The 17,312-nt window shown below is 40.6% G+C and overlaps 1 protein-coding gene across 1 annotated transcript in view; it reads left to right on the top strand.

The window, feature by feature from the left end:
* Window positions 1–1,719: 1,719 nt before the first annotated feature.
* Window positions 1,720–17,312, top strand: part of polrmt (polymerase (RNA) mitochondrial (DNA directed)) — a 65,051-nt gene continuing 49,458 nt past the window's right edge. Inside the window, exons 1-5 of the mRNA XM_069679706.1 lie at window positions 1,720–1,861; window positions 2,527–2,625; window positions 3,343–4,193; window positions 4,817–4,950; window positions 17,118–17,304. Of these exons, the coding sequence (XP_069535807.1) occupies window positions 1,720–1,861; window positions 2,527–2,625; window positions 3,343–4,193; window positions 4,817–4,950; window positions 17,118–17,304 (1,413 nt within the window). The remainder of the gene's footprint in view (window positions 1,862–2,526; window positions 2,626–3,342; window positions 4,194–4,816; window positions 4,951–17,117; window positions 17,305–17,312) is intronic.

Genomic DNA, 17,312 nt, shown 5'->3' with positions numbered 1-17,312 from the left:
GGCATCAATTTGGAGCTGAGTCACATTTGATTTAAACCGTATGATGTTTCAAATTTAAAAAGTCGACTGGAAGAAGAAGAAGACGATAATTTTCACAAGGCTGTAACGAGTACTTTCTACGAGTTTCAGATTACATTAGTGGGAATAGATGTAAGTTCATACACAGTGTTTTTCCTCAGTGAAGGAAAATTTTACAACAATAACTGTATAGGAGTGAGTGCTGTGCAAGTCTTGAGACAATACACACAAAACTTTGTGCTGCTTTATGTGGCCACTATTATACTTATAAAACAAGCTTGAAACATTGTGAATGTCACCTTACAAAAATTTGCTCGTAATGGAATATTAAGTTTCAACCAATTTTATAGTGCATATAAAAAAAAACATTGTCAGAACTTTTCCATTCTAATATTGAACTATACACTAAACCACATTTCTTTAAACATATTCTAAAATCTCTCCATATCACATATTTATGTAGGTTCTAGAATAACATGATAATTAACATCTTGTCTGTATCTATGTAAGACTCTATTTTTCACCTTGGTCTGCAGTTTGACCTCTAGTGCTACTTTGATTTACTGTGGTGACACTGCCACCTGTAGGCCAAACATAATTTACTCACATTTCAAACAATTGATGTATACTGTACATGAACATATCTGTTTAACCAAAACAGATTTTGCCTATTAAGAGAACAGACATTTTAAAATATTCAGCAATAATTAATTGAATTTCTGCTATAACAAAGAGTAAAATACATCTGTAAGTCAATCTCACATAAAGTGGTGGATAATGAAAACTTAATAATGAAAACTGTCTAATTATTAATTCCCTCATATAGGCTATCTAATTGTGTTTCTGAATCAACACCAACATTTGCAGGCAAGGCAGAGAGACAAGAACCCCGAACCCCAAAAGACTTGGCAGATGGAAGGATGGCAGACGTCAACCAAGTCATAGTCATCAACCAAGGCAGTTTAAAAATTGCTTATTGTAAAAAAAACTTCAAATTAATTCTCAATGTTTGTATGTAAACTCTATTTTCAAACTAGTTATTTTCGATACCTAAAAGCAAAGTGCAAAGTTTTCTGCACTACACCATATCTGGATAATTTTGACCTTAATTTGAAAAATAGATTTATAGAATAGAAAACGTTTTGGAAATATGTCTTGCTTCTGTACCCACCTTACTGTAACAGATGGAACTATTCTATCACTATCACTTCAGCTTTATTGCTAGTTTTATTGCTTTATTGCTAAGTTTCAATGACAAAAAGATCTTACACCTTGTAATATAAACAACAGGTTGCTTATGGGTAAATAATCAGTTTTGCTTTTAAAGTACTTAAAAAAAAAAACATTAGGGTAGCCTACTTGAAATCCCCAAATCTAATGTAATGTGAATCATTAGCAACATCAATATTTAAAGGTACAATTGAATTTACTTAATTACCTAACAGCTTGACTCCCGTCAGTGTGGCTTTTTCATCTTCAAACTGGCACAAGTCCTTTCAGGTCTTTCAGGTCTCTGACTTCTGAAAACATAAAGCTTCAAAAAGCACATTCTTAAAATACTAAAAACGAACTCGATTTATCTGCGATCTTCTACTAATGCCTTAAACTACGATCAACCGCTCTGTGCGACTAGCTTGGTCTTATTTAAGATGGCTGCCTAGTGCTCGGTAGTAACGCGGTTATGGATTATTACATGTCAACATGTCACTTCTTAGAGTGTGTGCCTTTGCTAAATGTCTGAATCGTCGGAGTTTATTGGAAAAGTGCCCTGTCCGGGTGTCTTTTACGGACTGCTGTCAACTGTGTGTGTCAATAAGGAGCGGTACAGTCAGAAGAATATCAGGTGAGCCGAAGGAGACAGTCTTACATGTACACCCCAACCAGCACAGTAACAGTGTTATGGACAAGTACGACCACTTTCACAAAGGATTCTTGTGTTAAATGTGATTATGCTTACATGTGTATTAAATCTAGCCTTTACCTAAAAGTTCTTGTAATATTTGAAGAGCACAGTTCTTGTAAGTTACTAAGAATTTTTTGGAATCAGTAGTTATTGAGTCCAGCCAAATGACTGTATACAATCTAAGGTCCAGCCTGGGGATGTTTTGTTTGAGGACAATAATTTAACGGTTAACGGGTTTGCAGGGCGTGGGCAAACTTCTCAGAGCTGGCCAACCAGTGACCAACCAACCATGACTTCACTAAAGTACAACATAACTTTACCATAGCAGGGTCATGTTAGTCCACTCTGCCCCACTGTCAGGCTAAAGCTCAGGTGGTGGACCACGTACTGAAAGGTTGGTTGTTCGAGCCCCAGCCAAGGATGATGTAATAAAGTGAATGCAATGTAGAAGTTAGTGTTTGTTAAATGCAAGCAATAAGCAGAACATCACTCTTGTGTTTAGTTGTTGAATGCTGTCTCCCTGGTTAGGCACATATGTAGGACGTTAGCCTGCAAAATTAAAATTATTATCTCTAATGGTAAATACAACTGTTTTTGTTTTTCAGAAACTCCATTCCAGCTTCAAAGAAGAAATGTTTCATTTGTTATCCCAAAGACAGAAGATGGGAAGAAGCGTGTGCTGGAACAGTCTCAGTTGTTAGATGGTATGTGATGCCGTCACATTTGTGACCTCAAATACTCAAAAAATGTTTTGAAATAATTGCATTATACAAAGTATCATGTTAAAGCTGCTGTGAGGAACTTTAAATTTGTGTTGATTTTGCCCCCCCCTGTGGACAAAGCCGTACCTCCTATCTCTTTGCTGATTTTGTCCTATACTTAAGTGTTGTTTCTTTAACAAAAAATCTCATCCTGCTTTCTTTAACAGTCATATGTATCACTCACTGTAAATTGTTGCCCTGTAAAATGTAAGCAAAGGCAGCGTGCAGTTAATCGCCTCACCCGACACCTACCCCCCGCCAATGGTTTCAGGCATTAAAAATAACTATATAGAAATAATCAATCTTGTCGCTGATGGTCTGGTTTGCTTTTGTAGGTCATATACAGTAATCAGAATTATTTTCAGTCTGTTTCATAAACAGCGAAAAACTCCTCACAGGGGCTCTGGTATACCTAATGATTAGGGAGGTCTATATTTTGCCAGCCTAAATTGCATTTTTTACCATCAATAAATCAAGCCAACAAATTTATGAATCCGACTAGGGGGCATTTTTTTGGCACAGCTGGTACATGGAAAAAAAACATTAAAAAGTGACATACAGGCCCTAATTAGATACTGTACCTTGTAGTTCTTGTATTTTAGTCATTGTCTAAAAAGGTTTGTCACTAACCCAGATTCCTGTTCTTTTTCTCCCTGTCAGTGCTTGAGGCAAGGATCCACCAACTACGAACTGACGTCGTTTTAGATGTCCAACATGCAAAGGTGCAGTTTGTTAAAGCCCCCTTCTCTGGAAGAGTTTTTGTATCTGGTAAGGGTTCAAAAGGCAGCCCTCAGGAGAAAACTGACATTACGAAATCAGGACAGACTGTTTCTAAAGGAGCTTCTAAATCTCAGCCCACGCGGTGGATGGAAAAATTATCGCAGGAAAAGAAAATCAAACTTAAGAAACAGCAGCACATCCAGCAGAAAATACAGAAGAATGTCAAAGAGAAAGCTGCAGCCAAATCTAAAGACAGTAAAAGCAGCATGAGGCTGTCTGGCACGTCACATAAGACTATATCTAAGACAGCTAAAAAGACGGCCAAAAACTTGGGTGATGAGATTCATGCTGCTTTTTCTCCGAGGGCTACCTCCACTGCTGCTGCTTCTGCTGCAGCAGGGACAGCTGCCATGCCGCATAAAGCATTTAAAGAGAAACGGGAGAAGCAGAAAAATCTGGTTCCTACTGAAGAGGACCAACAGCAGGCTGTTATTGATGCTGAGAACAGGGCCAAAGAGCTAGCTGAGGTGGAGGAGCTGGAGAGGAGGCTTAATCAGCAAGTAGGCCAGTCGACGTATTCAAGTAAGCCAGAGCACCCACAGCAGGATGCTGAAGGAACTGCATGTCGGGACACCCGGAAAAAAATCTGCTCTTACCTGGAGGCGTGTGTGTTTGCGGGCGACATTGAGAGGGCACACCGTTTCCTGCTCAGCCAGCACAGAGTTATGGGTCGACGGAAACATCTGAACACAGACATCTACAACATCATGATGAGGGTGTGGGCCAAGAAGGTGAGTTTAACAACTCGGACACCTTTTTAAATCACAGGCACAGAAGCTTCCCTTGTCAATGAGATAATGCAAAAGTGTTTGATTTATTATTGGTCGAAAATTCTTTGGTTCTCTGACAGCTCATAGTCTTTCTATTGTACTTTAAAACTTCACCCTTTTGAGCCATTTATAGCAGCACCTTGTGGTACAAGTGCACAGAATCACTTTATGTTGCATCCCAGGGCCCTCAAACAGGTGTGCTGAGGTAGCGGGCTGTGGGAGACACCACCAGATTAGAACAGAGTTTTTTTTGACGAATTATTTTATTCCCTTTACTGATATTGATTTATTTGTAAAGGTCTGTTTTATTCCGAATAATGTTTATTTGGGGTTTTTATCTAATTTATGACTCGTTCAATACAGCTTTCAAACATACCTTGGTCCACTCAGATCACGGTGAATAACTAAAGAACCTTCAGTTTAACCTGTTTCCATTTCGAAGCTGAAATTGAGCCAAATCTCTGAAATGAAGTTATATCTTTTGTCTCCAGTTTCCTTGGTTACAATAAACATTTCTGGAATAGACATTGGTGTTACGGAAACAAAGTTTAATTGTCCTCCAATGTCTTGCTCTCTGTTTACAGGGCACGTTAAATCAGATTGGCCGCATGTTTATCCTGTTAGAAGAGGCTGGTCTGAAGCCAAATCTGGGATCGTACTGTTCTGCCCTGGAACGAATGGGCCGCTCTCCCGACTGCTCCCCAAGTATCGTCACAAGGTATGAATGCACGCACACATACACACAAACAGACATACAGTACGATAGCCACGAAAAAGACTCATAAAGACCTGGGCTCTAGAGAGCAAACATTTGAGAAATTAACACAAATATGAATTACAATTGGAAAGAAAATAGTGCAATATTTTATCGCTAACGATTTTAGATTATAATGGAGTAAAAAATAGCTAAAAGCTATTAAAAAAAGCTGCTAACATTACCTGAAAATGTCAAGATAAACATTTTTAAATGGACAGTAAAGACAATTTAATTATGAGGCCATGAGACCACCAAATATTAAATTAAGAAATGTACAAAGACTGCAGACCAAGCTTGGCTTTCAGATAGCATATAAGCAATTGCTAACTAGCAGCTAGTAAAGCCTAGGTCACCGACTGCCGATCTGAGCTACATCAGCTTCATCATCAAATAAACAGTTCTCCTGTTACGTCCGCACTTCTGTTCTTATTAGTTACTCTCTCTCGCTCCCTCACTATATCCCAGGGCCGTCTGTGTAGCTACAGTGCGTAGCCTATAAATATGTAATATGTTATATGTATGTGTAAATGTGCAAATTAGGTCTATAGTATCACTTCTATTCATGTTCATGAATATACTTGTATATCCTCCCTCTCACGATCAGCTCTCAAAGCTCCTGAATCAAGAGACCTGATTGGTCAGTAGGCGGCCTTTTTACACGCGCTGATGTCTTATCTCGAACATAAGTTCAGCATAAGTTACCATGGTGATCTACCTCGGTAAGAAGTGAACCACCATCGTAGTACTGAAAGTCCGGAGTTAACCCTGAAATTACCTGGATAACCACAAATCCTGCTTCGTGGTATAAAGCCCAGGAGGCAGAGACAGCAGCCTAAGTGAGGAAGTAAACCCCTCTCTCTCTTTCATTTGATTTTTGCATGGGCAACATTACACCACCATATGATTTATCACACTTTGAATTCTTGCTTGAAGTACCAGACATGTATTATTTGAATTAATTTGTTTTCATTTACAAAAATTAAGACAATTCATCACAAAAAAGAGCATAAAAATAAATCAGAATACAGGTAAGAATGGTTTTGACACTCAAAATCCTCCCCTGACCCCCCTGACCCCCCAGACTTACAAACACTCTATTTTTCCCTTCCAATATTGAAATATTTATTATCATTATTGTTACTTTATGAGACGCCCTCCAATTCTATGTGAAAATGAATAATAAGCATTGTTGTAAAACTATTTAATTGTACCTTCTTTATTAGGCTACTTCAAAATCCGAATAAGATATACTTTATTTAAACCCACGGGGGAAATGTGGGCATTGCAGTTGCTCTTCTGTGGTCCTGAATCATAATGCAGGTTAGACATTATGACTTTTTTGGACCTCGTTCAGTTTTCATGAAGTACCCCTGGTCTGGGGACTCGACATTAAACCCAGCAATACATGGCAACCAACAGGATGCCAATAGAGGGCAGCTTTATGCAGCAGATAATTATTCACTCGTATTCATATTAAAATCATGTAGACTGTAAAGTTAAGTTTACTTAAAAAAAATCAGGAAACCAATTACCTTGGGAAAGGTAAGTAAATCAATTAACTGTGTCAAGTCATATGAAAGAATCATATGTTTAGAAGGAACTTTGAACTTATCAATTAAGTAAGATGAACTTAGTTAAGTAGTTTATCTCAACTTAAAACTCTCCTGTGTCTACTCATTTCGACTGAGGAAACCTTAAACCTTTTAAGTTGCATTAAAACAAATACTTTAAACTGGAACAAATTATTAAACACTTTATTCAGTTCAATGCTGAACACTCACAACACGCACTTAGCCACACAAAGTGAACATTTCCATGTAAAGAATTATTTACAGCTCCCGAATTGAACTGAAATACTTCAGATTTCATCTCAGCAATCAATAAGAAAAATCTGTTTAAATATTCAATTACTTAAAAAATACCTTTTCTTTATTATTTTCAAAATGCAGCATTAACTTCAGTCTTAGATTACTGTAATTTACTGTTAACTGGTTTAAATGAAAAAAGAAAACACTGGCTCTACATAGTAAACACAGCAGTGAGATACTTTAAAATGCAAGTCACCTGACCGGTGCATCCGCACAGATTCTTACTGAAGCTGCTCACTACCATGTTCCATGCTTAAGATGTTGGTCAAATCGATTCATTTAAGACCAATGAGTTAATGAGTTAAATAAAAAACACCCTTTCCAAGAAAATGCAGCAAATGTCACAATAAAATATTCTAAACACCACAACAGAGTAAAGAGTTAATGTGAATAATAGTTTCAAACACAAACAGAAATATGGTCCGAATTTTATTTCAATGGTTGTTAATAACAATCAATCACAGGGCTGACAGATAAATACTTTTTGATTTTTGACTGTGGGAGGAAGCCGGAGCACCCGGAGAGAACCCACACATGCACGGGGAGAACATGCCAACTCCACACAGAAAGGCCCACTTCGTCCGAACCGGGGTTCAAACTAGGAACCTTCTAGCTGTGAGGCGCCAGCGCGAACTACCGCACCACTGTGCAGCACCTGTAACTGTGTGATTATTTTAATTAATTTGAGAAAGTATTTGGGGATGGGTGGGTGGGGGGGATCAAATTGACCACCAGGAGCGTTGTCAATATTAGTGAGCAACAGCGGCGAGGAAAAACTTCCCTTTAACAGGCAGAAACCTCGGACAGAACCGGGCTCCTGGTGGACGGCCGTCTGCCTCGACCCGTTTTGTCTGGGGGTTATTTTTTTGTGGGGGGGGTGGGTGGAAAGGGGGGGGCTGGTGGTTAGAAGGGGTAGGGTCGATAGAGGGGGGGGTTAAAGAGGGGTGGAAAGAAAGGACGGAGGACGGGATGATGGTGGGAGGATGGAGAGAGGAAAGAGTGGATGAGGGTGATTGAGGGAGAAGGGGGAGGAAGAGGAAGAAAGAGGAGGAGGAGGATGGAAGGAAAGAGATGAGGGAGGAAGAGGAGGCTACTGTTGCTCGGCCTCCGCCGAACAACAAGCACCTTCCTCCACCTTTGTGTCCTCATAATCCTTCTTCCAGAACATCCAGAAACGTTTTTTGCCTTTTTGTTTCTTCTGTTTCCTCTCCTCCTTTTCTTTTTGTTTCCTGTCCTTGTCTTCTCTTTCTTGTTGTTGCTTTTGCTCCTTCGTCCTTCGTCCTTCGATCTCTTCGTCTTTCACTTCCTCATCTTTATCTTTCATCGTATTTACTGTGTCACTTTTGTCTCTTTGTCGTTCCTCTTCTTTCGCCAGCTCCAGTTCTGTTTTCTCCTCCTCCAGGTCTTGGATTCTGGTTGACAGTGTTTTTTCTTTCTCCACCAGTTCATTGTTTTTGTTCTCCACACCTTGGATTCTGGTCATCAGAGTTTTTTCCTTGTCTACCAGCTCGTTATTCTTCTTCTCCAACTCTTCAACTCTGGTCATCCAGGTGTTTTCCCTCTCGACCAGTTCTTTGTTGGTGCTTACCACCTCTTCCACTCTGCTGTGTTGTTTCTTCACCTGTTCTAGCAGAGCTTTAAATTTGTCCTCCCAAGGATTTCCACCTTGGAGGACTTCATTCTCCTTCCTCCTAAGCAGGGCTGAGGTCTCTATTAGCCTCTGGGAGACGGCCTCCTTCTCCTTCCTGAGGTCCAGGATCACGTTGTCCCTCTGCAGAAGCTGCTGCTTCAGGTGGTCCAACTTCACCTGGCTCTCCTTCTGCAGAGAAGCAGTCCTCTGGCTCTCCAAAGATGCCTTAAACATCTGGTCTTTGAGCTCAGAGACTTGCTGCTTCTCTGCTTCCAGAAGAGCCGCCATCTTCTCCAGCTGTTCCTGGCTCTGGCGCTGGGCGGCCTCCATCTGCTCCTCCTTGAACTTCAGGCTGGTCTGGAGGCGGGAGATCTCGGACTGTTGTTTTGAAACGGTCTCGAGGCTCCTCTTAAGTTCGCCTTTAAACTCATTTTCCCTGAGGTCAATGAGCCCCTCCAGCCTGTTCACCCTGTAGCGTCCATTGTGGATCTTGTGGCACAGCTTGAGCCTTTCCTCTTCCCATGCCATGTAATCCAAGTCCATCTGCTCCTGTAGGTTTCCAGTCACAGTGCGAGCACTATGACGGGATTCTTGCAGGTGGCAGACCTCAGCAGGAGGATTTGAATTGCTCTGAGGAGCAGCACATCCAGCCTCCATTCCTGAATTTGGTGTTGGTATCATCTCTTTAGTTGACTGCAGTAGACTCTGGTTGCCTGTGCTTAACTAAAATGTCTGTGATAGACTCTGGTTGTCTGTGATCGACTGTGTGTAGAGTGTTGTCTCTGTTGAAGATCCTACTTGACTCCTGAACTCTTGTGTCTTTAATAGCTTTTTTAATGGAGTGGTGATGTCACAAAACATTCTTAATCAAAGCGTAAAAGGATCAAAGCACTGTGCATTACATCAGTTGGTGACATTCCAAAGCATTTTTTAAATATTCTGGAGAATTGAAAAGGGGGAGGAGCTTCCACGACGGCCATTTTCCTTTTATACGTCATGCTCATGGTGGGAAGCTCAAATATACATATTGGTGTAGGTTTCCAAACTGTAAAAAAAAATGGGATTTTGATAAAATTGTTATAATTTCTCAGCTTCCTGATTGATCAGCAGCTTTTGTTTAATGTGCTCACTTCCTGTTTTTAAATCCTCTCTAAAAACACATTTTTTCTCTTTGGCTTTTAACTCAATTTGAGATGCTGGCTTTATTGTCTTCTATTCTTTTAACTGTTTTTAATTGTTTTTATTTTGTTTTAATTACTTTTTATGTTTTTATGTGGGTGTACAGCACTTTGGCCAACTGTGTTGTTTTAAAGTGCTTTATAAATAAAGTTGCGGTAAAGAAGCGCTGCGAAGCGCCGCGCAACGAAAATTGCGTGCGAGCCAGAGCACTTCCATTCACACCAGACGCGCATTTCTCCGCGCCGGTCGACAAGCGCCTCTGCTCCTCAGCTGTCGTTTACTCACATTTGGAGCTGTTTTCATGTTTTCATCATGCTCTCTCTCTCTGTTTGCGTGTGTGTTTTGACACCCCGCCCGCACCCCCTATAGCCAGTCCACTTTGTGTCTCTCTCTTTCGTGTGTGTGCCTGTGTGTCTGTGCCTGTGTGTCTGTGTCTGTGTCTATGTCTGTGTGTTTGTGTCTGTGTGTGTGTGTGTGTGTGTGTCTGTGTCTGTGTGTATCTTCATCTCTCTAGCGCTCTGTTTAGATACTGACAAATATATAAAAGCACACAAATATAACATCGCATTTGTCAATCGCGGTGTTTTATTTTGAAAATTGTTTAAATTTTGAAAATTGACCGGATTCTCTCGTTTTTTCATGTGTGACTTCCTGCCAGGACTGACGCGATCGCTCGCGGAGGTGCGCGCCACGGCGCGTCTGGTGTGAACGACACAATCGGTTAACATGGGCGCCGAAACGGGCTCCGCTCCGCGGCTATTCGCGGCGCTTCGGCGTCCGGTGTGTTCCCGGTGTTATGGTTTAATGCTAACGTTAGCTGTTGAGACTTTATCTACTTGGTTATTAAATGTGTTGTGTCAAACTTTGCAAAATGTCCAGATGTCTCTACATATTTTACTACCCATTATCTTTTATGTTGCAGACAAATGGAGAAGCAGTAAAATGGAAATAATTTGCAGATTCCCTAGATATACAGTATGTTTAGCAAAACGTGGAACACATTATAACAGTATTCTGAGCAGGAGATCGAAGCAATATATGAATATGTGAATCTTTTCTCACCCTAAACCTAACCCGAGGAATTTGACTCGGGGGACGAAAAAAGGCACAATGGGTTGACGAGGTTAGCAAGCTGCGAAAAGTGGGGTTAGGGTTGGCCTGCGTGAAATCCACCACGATACTGTATTCGCCATTAGAAGAATAGAAATATAATGTAGATATTTCAACTTCCAAACAATGAAAACTCCAATTCAACTCTCAAAACCTGTAAATAAAAACATTTTTTGATTGCTCACTATAAATAAGAGAAAAACTTTTTGTCCTGTTCTGTTTTTGCAGGGATCACCAGTTTGGTTACTGTGTGAGGTTCTATTTTCCACATAGCACATATTCCTGCTATGTATCATTTTATTTTTTTTGCAAAATTGATACATATTTAAGAAATTAAACATTTGCTTCGTATCATTTGGTGTTAAACAAAGTTACTTTTACTGTAAGGCAGTGTGACAGAAAATTGAGTTTGAAAGGCGGGCAGTGGTAATACAGTGACTTACCAGCAGGGGTCATGCTATGACCATGCTTTAGCACATCCTGCCAGTTTCAGAAGTAGCAAAGTGTGTCTCCAAGAATCTGGTAGTCAACTTATTTTCAAAACAAAAGTTGCATTTGCTTCTGTTGTGTTTTATAATGTCAAGCAGCTGTTTTCCTACTGCAGTCTATTTAATACTTCTTAAATTGACACATAGAGCATTACAATGTAACCCAGTACAGTTATCTGGGATACTAACAGTTCGTTATACTGGGTCTGAAAGGAGATGAAGAGAAGTTAGTCCAAATGCTTCTAGCTGCACATTGTGAATTCATCAAATATTGATATTTCTTCTATGTATTGATGTATTGGCAGTACAGTGGTGCAATGGTTTGAACTGTTGCCTAACAGCGAGAAGGTTCTCAGTTCAAAGATGCGTGTTCTCCCTGCGCCTGCTTGGGTTTTCTCCAGGAAATCCAGCTTCCTCCCACAGTCCAAAGACGTGCTCGTTAGGTTAATTGGTATGAATAGTTTTCTGTCTCTATGTGTCAGCCCAGATTGACTGGCAACCTGTGGAGGGTGCACTTGTAAAATGTCAGCTGGGATTGGCTGCAGGCCCCGGCAAACCTCATAGAATATACAGTAGATAATGGATATATTGATATAATATCAGAATATATGCTTGAATACCAATAAAAACCCTAGACTTAATCACTTTCTAACATTTCTATATGTTGAATGTAAAACAAATACATAACATAATATATTGTGTGGAATTTTATACAGTCTGCGCATTGGGACCCAATGCCATTAAATCACCGCAGCAGTAGGATAGCCTAAAAAGGCTAGACTGTAAACTCATGATGCCTTTGCTTTGGTGGCAATGATGCTTTTTTTAGTTATATAATTCTTAATCCCTGCCTCCTGTTTTTCATTGTTGGGTTATTGCTGATTTACCCGAGTGTTGCAGGTTAGCAGTGTTAGTAGTTGGTCAGGTGTCCGACCAACACTGGTCACATGACTAACATATGACCAACACTAAGCTGCTGCTCGGGGACTCAGCAGCAGCTTAACCTGAACAGTCCCTTTTAGGAATTTAACAGTCGAAGTGCAACTTAAATCAATCAGGTCCACTGTCATTTTCCTTTGTAGACTTTTTGTTTGTTTGTTTTTTTGCTTGTTTTAGGGCTTTGGTTTCTCCTTTCATGCTGAATCAATTTACTTTTGTTGCTGCAACAATCTGATCCCCATTGTCATGTTCCTTTTGCTGTTGTGGCTGCATCCTGACCAGACTGTTTGTAGAAACCAAGCTGTCTTTTAAACTGCAAATTTAGGCATGCTTTAGTTTGAATACGAAAACCGTGTTAGTGTTCAGTGTTTCTCCTGCGCTGAGCGTACAGACACAAGTGTTCCTAACACTTTGCACCTCATTTGCTGTTCCATTCCCCTGTCGCTAATATTGTTACCATGGCAACCCTGCATCACATGGTTTGTGAATTGGGGGAGTTTTCTGTATAAGTAATGGTAGCACAAGACCACTTAAAATTGTGACAACACGCTGAGGCAGACTTAATGGCGTTGGCTTAAACTAATCAGGATGTTACCTGATAGCAGAACTCCACTAACGTGCATTGTGAACTTAATTTGGTTTTGCTCAGACAAGCCAGCAAGTTTTTACAACTTTTTACAACCTCATGAATCATTGTTAAGTATGTATAATTGAGTAGTAATGTCTCTGACTGTTTCAGCCCCACACTTGACATGAGATTCAACCTGTACACTTTACACCTATTGTGCACAGCTCACAGTTTCCACAGAAGACTGCATGTGTCACAGTGTGTGTGTTTGTTTGATGGCAGCCGATACAATCAGCTGGCCCGCAGCCCAGACGGTGCAGCTCTCACTGAATTTTCAGTTTTTTTCTGAGGGCTCAAACTTTAATCTGAGTCATTATAGCGTGAAAAACTACAGATACATGTCAGTCAAAGACTGACAGAGAATGTTTAACTCTCAAGTAATCATATTTGTACGCGCTCAAACATCCAGTGTTGGTTTTGCTGTAATGTTTACTGTTCATTTGGCACATTGTCTCAGCTGTGACGATGAGCACATCTTGTGTAAACTCTGTTATCATGGCAACTTTTTTGGGAGGGGGAATGTTTTTAGTTTTATGCTTTGAATAAGGCCTCTTGTGAACTAAGCTACATCTAATCACGCCAATGCAAAATAGCCCTCTACGACCAGATGCTTTAAATAATAGAAAAATAATATGTCATCGCCCAAAATAGATCACTTCTTTGGGAGCTTCATCAGCTCGAGTCCCGTTGAGTGCTTTTGCACAAACCACACACATCACACTGTACAGCACAGTCCAATAGCAGGACAGGTTGCAGGGCAGTAGGGTTGGTGGTAGGTATCAGGTTGGTCCATCGATCACTGTAAGCTGATGCTGATACGACATTGTTCTAAAGTGGTACACTCCTGCTCAGTCTCTGACCGAGCAGCCTCTCCTCTCTCTTACCTTCCGCACCATCATCATTTACTGAATTGTTTGTTGTCTACACGTCCTTCTCTTCACTGTGTTTTCTCCCCCTTTATGATGGCCTTTCCTTTCCTTTAATCACAGTTGCCTCTGAAGTTTCCCTCGCAGCATCCTCGCCCTCACTGTACCAATCTGTTCCCCTTCTCCTCTGACTCTCTCTCTCTCTCTCGCACACATACGCAAGCTGAGTCACGCACACACTTATCCCTTCAAGTTTTCCCTTTTGTAAGTGCTGTGTCCTCCAGAGCTCTTTGCTCCCTAGGGTGCAGCAGAGCAGTCAGCAGGCTGATTATGCTCTATCTTTCAACCTCTCTGCTCTCTTTGTTCCTCTGGACCACACTGCCAGCACCCAGACTAATCCTCTCTTTGTTCAGGGCTCCCTCATGTACTCAGACCAAATTGCACATTGCATCACTAGAGACTCCGAGGCATGAGTGAAAATACTAAAATATTTGACCTCTTTGGCTTTCTGTAGAAATATTTCCAAACATACGTTTAAACTGTAGAAACACGACAGATTATTGTAATACAGTGTTTTCCTCATTGGATTAATTATTGTGCAGAACCCTGGCTCACTTCTGATTAGATTAAGTCGGTGGAAGTCGCTGAGCCACGGTTTCCTCCAGATGGTAATTAGGGTGTTGTTATTTATAATTGTCTTGAGGAAAAGGTGTGCAGGGTGAAGCAGAGCGCTCTCATCCTCTGTGCTCGATGACAAATGGGTTTTCCTCACGTCCTTTTCAGGGCTTGGTTGTGCAGTTCTGTTCTTCTCCTCTAGAGAGCAGTACATCCAAACATGGTATTCAGGCTCCTCTATCTCTGTTGGGTAAAGGCTCCATACCCTGAAATGTGCATTGACCAACTAGACATAGTGCATAGTGTATACTGTGAGTCATATACATGGAATGAAATAAAAACAGTACTGGGATAACATTCAGACATTCCACAGCCAATAGGACTGCAACAAACGACTACTTTCATAGTCAACTAGTCATCGATCATTTAAACAGTTATTCAACTAATCAGATAATGAATTGCACAGTTACTATAATGGTTTGTTTAGCTATCAGCTTTTAAATTTACTATGAGGTTATTTCAAGCATGTGCTAACTAACAATAAAGACAACAAATATGAGTTCTTCATCAAAAATATGTCTTTTAATAAACTTTGCTGACTTGGCTACGACTGATACAAAAGATCAATAAATAATCCAATATCATGTATTTGTCCATTTAAAACAAAGGACAGACAAATGCTGATTAAAAAAAAGTCCAACATGCATTCATTTCACGTGCTCCCGTGATGCAAAGTCCGCTTTACAGATCTTGCAGGGAACCCTTTTCTGAGGGTAAAATGCTCCCACACATTTGAAGTTTAAGTACACGATGGTGTTGCATCAGCTTCCGCCATTTTGCTTTGTTGTTTACCTGTTACTTCAGTGACTGTAAATATAGATGGGCCACGCATCTCCACCTGCTGTCATTGCACGACATTGAAGCCAAACAGCCCCTGTGATAGGAGCTGCCATCTTGCATTGGTGATGTCATTTGGAGCCAGAGTACAGAGCACGCTGGTGTATTTAACATCAGAACAGCTTCTTTGTGTTGGTCTGATGTTAACGTTCATAGATGCGGAAACTTCAATGACTTTAGTGATTGTTTTAGTTACGTTTCCTCTCGCCGATCCTCCTCTACGCTGCTAATCTGTAACTGTCAATCATCCTTTTGACAGCTTTAAATTACTTTTTAAAACTAAACTTTTAAACTTGGAAAATGAACACTTGGACGTAAATCAGCATGATAAGAACTAACTATAATGACAGAAAGCATGTTTGAAAAACATTTATTTGCCGTGTATTTTGATTTTATAGTTTGACTCATGTCCGATCATCGGATAACATGGAGGAGGCGAGCTTTATGACCTATACTGCAGCCAGTCAGCAGGGGGCAATAGAGATGTTTTGGCTTCACTTTTAGGGAGCTGTCATGTCGTTCATCTTTTTATACAGTCTATGGTCGCTTCCCGAGCGCTGTTTTGCATGCGCAACTCACAGCAGAAATAGTAAGGATGCGAGATGGCTCACCCCTCAGCAAACTCAGCTCTGGAAAACAATGTTATGTCTGCGCACAGCATGAAAAACACACGTGACTTAACCGACTATTATCAATTGCTCATTGCTGCCCTTATAGCCGATGTGCTAATTACGAAGTTTATTATTTTCTGTTGCCACATATCACCATTACAATTAATTGATGTATTTAGTGCTTTTAGCATTTGAACAAAGTGTATTACTTAAGCCCCATAATCTCACTTATCACAGAACAAAAAAGATCAGCTAGGCCAAAAATGTTTATTCACAGGCCTATTGAGGTATCATGTATTTAATTGAGTTATGGAATAATCACGTTATAACACCTCATTTGTATTCCAGGGGCTGGTCACACATTGGCATTATCTGTATTGTGCAGTCCACTCATGGAGACTGTGCTCTCTCTCGGATTTCTCTAGGAGATTCTATTTAAATAAAGATTTCACTGATGTCGCCAGTGCTCATCTGCCTTTGGATCAAACTCATACTTTGTGTCTGGCAGAAAGGGCTGTCAATGCAAATGCTTGAATTAATATTCTGTAACTGTCAGTCAGAGCAAGGGGGACATATACAATGATCCCACAGACAGGGGAGTTTTTTTTTTAAAGATGAATTAATCAGAAGCCCAGATATTTCCACATCAACAGGCAGGTCAGAGGGTTTTGAATTCTGAACTTGTGATCAGACTCCAAAGTCTGTTCCGTCATAACATCCATAATCTCTCCCATAAAGGAAAATCTACTTCCCGTCTCAACCAATGTGCTGTTTTTTCTGGCTAGCTTTCTGCTAAATCTGAACACTGCGCTAACCTGATTAGGGGGAAAGTATTGTGGTTACTCTCGACAGCAGATTCTAATGTAGGTTAGAATCAGCTGACAGCTGGTGGGGGACGAGTCAAAGGTACAGGGATATGGGGAAGAGTGCAGCAGATCGATGTCATCACTTACTGTATCTAACAACCTCTCTCTGGCACTCTTGTGTGGCTAGCTTGCTGGCATTTACTTGTGGAAGACCCAGGGCATGTGCAGTAAGTATGTGGGTGCAAGTAAGATGCCAATCATTTCCTGTTATTGGCAATACTAACTCATAGAGCTTATATCAGTTATTACGAGTGACTGTATAAAGTGTATTATCCTAAATAAACTCCAATAATAATCAGTTAGAGGCCAGAAATCTCAAAACCTTGCAAAGCAATTGTTGAATCTGTAGTCCTGATGAATATCCCCACAAAGACCCCACAGATAAAACATTACTAAAACACCTTGTACACTGTGTGTCCCTTTATATCCAGGTGCCTGAGCCATATGGAGGAGGATGGCCTATCTGTGGACGACATTTTCAGCCAGTGTGTGTTTCGCCAAGATGAGAGAGACATGGTGCTGAACGCAATTCACATTGTCCGGCCAGACTATCAGCCCAGCCTCAACGAGACTACAAGCGAGAGCTACTCACCACTGGTTAAGGACTACTACACACAGGTATTACA

The sequence above is a fragment of the Semicossyphus pulcher genome, unplaced genomic scaffold (genome assembly GCF_022749685.1).
Source record: "Semicossyphus pulcher isolate SPU_LCO1_2020_fin unplaced genomic scaffold, fSemPul1.0.p SCAF_4, whole genome shotgun sequence".
Lineage (NCBI taxonomy): Eukaryota > Metazoa > Chordata > Actinopteri > Labriformes > Labridae > Semicossyphus > Semicossyphus pulcher.
This window is presented reverse-complemented; position numbering and strand designations above follow the sequence as displayed.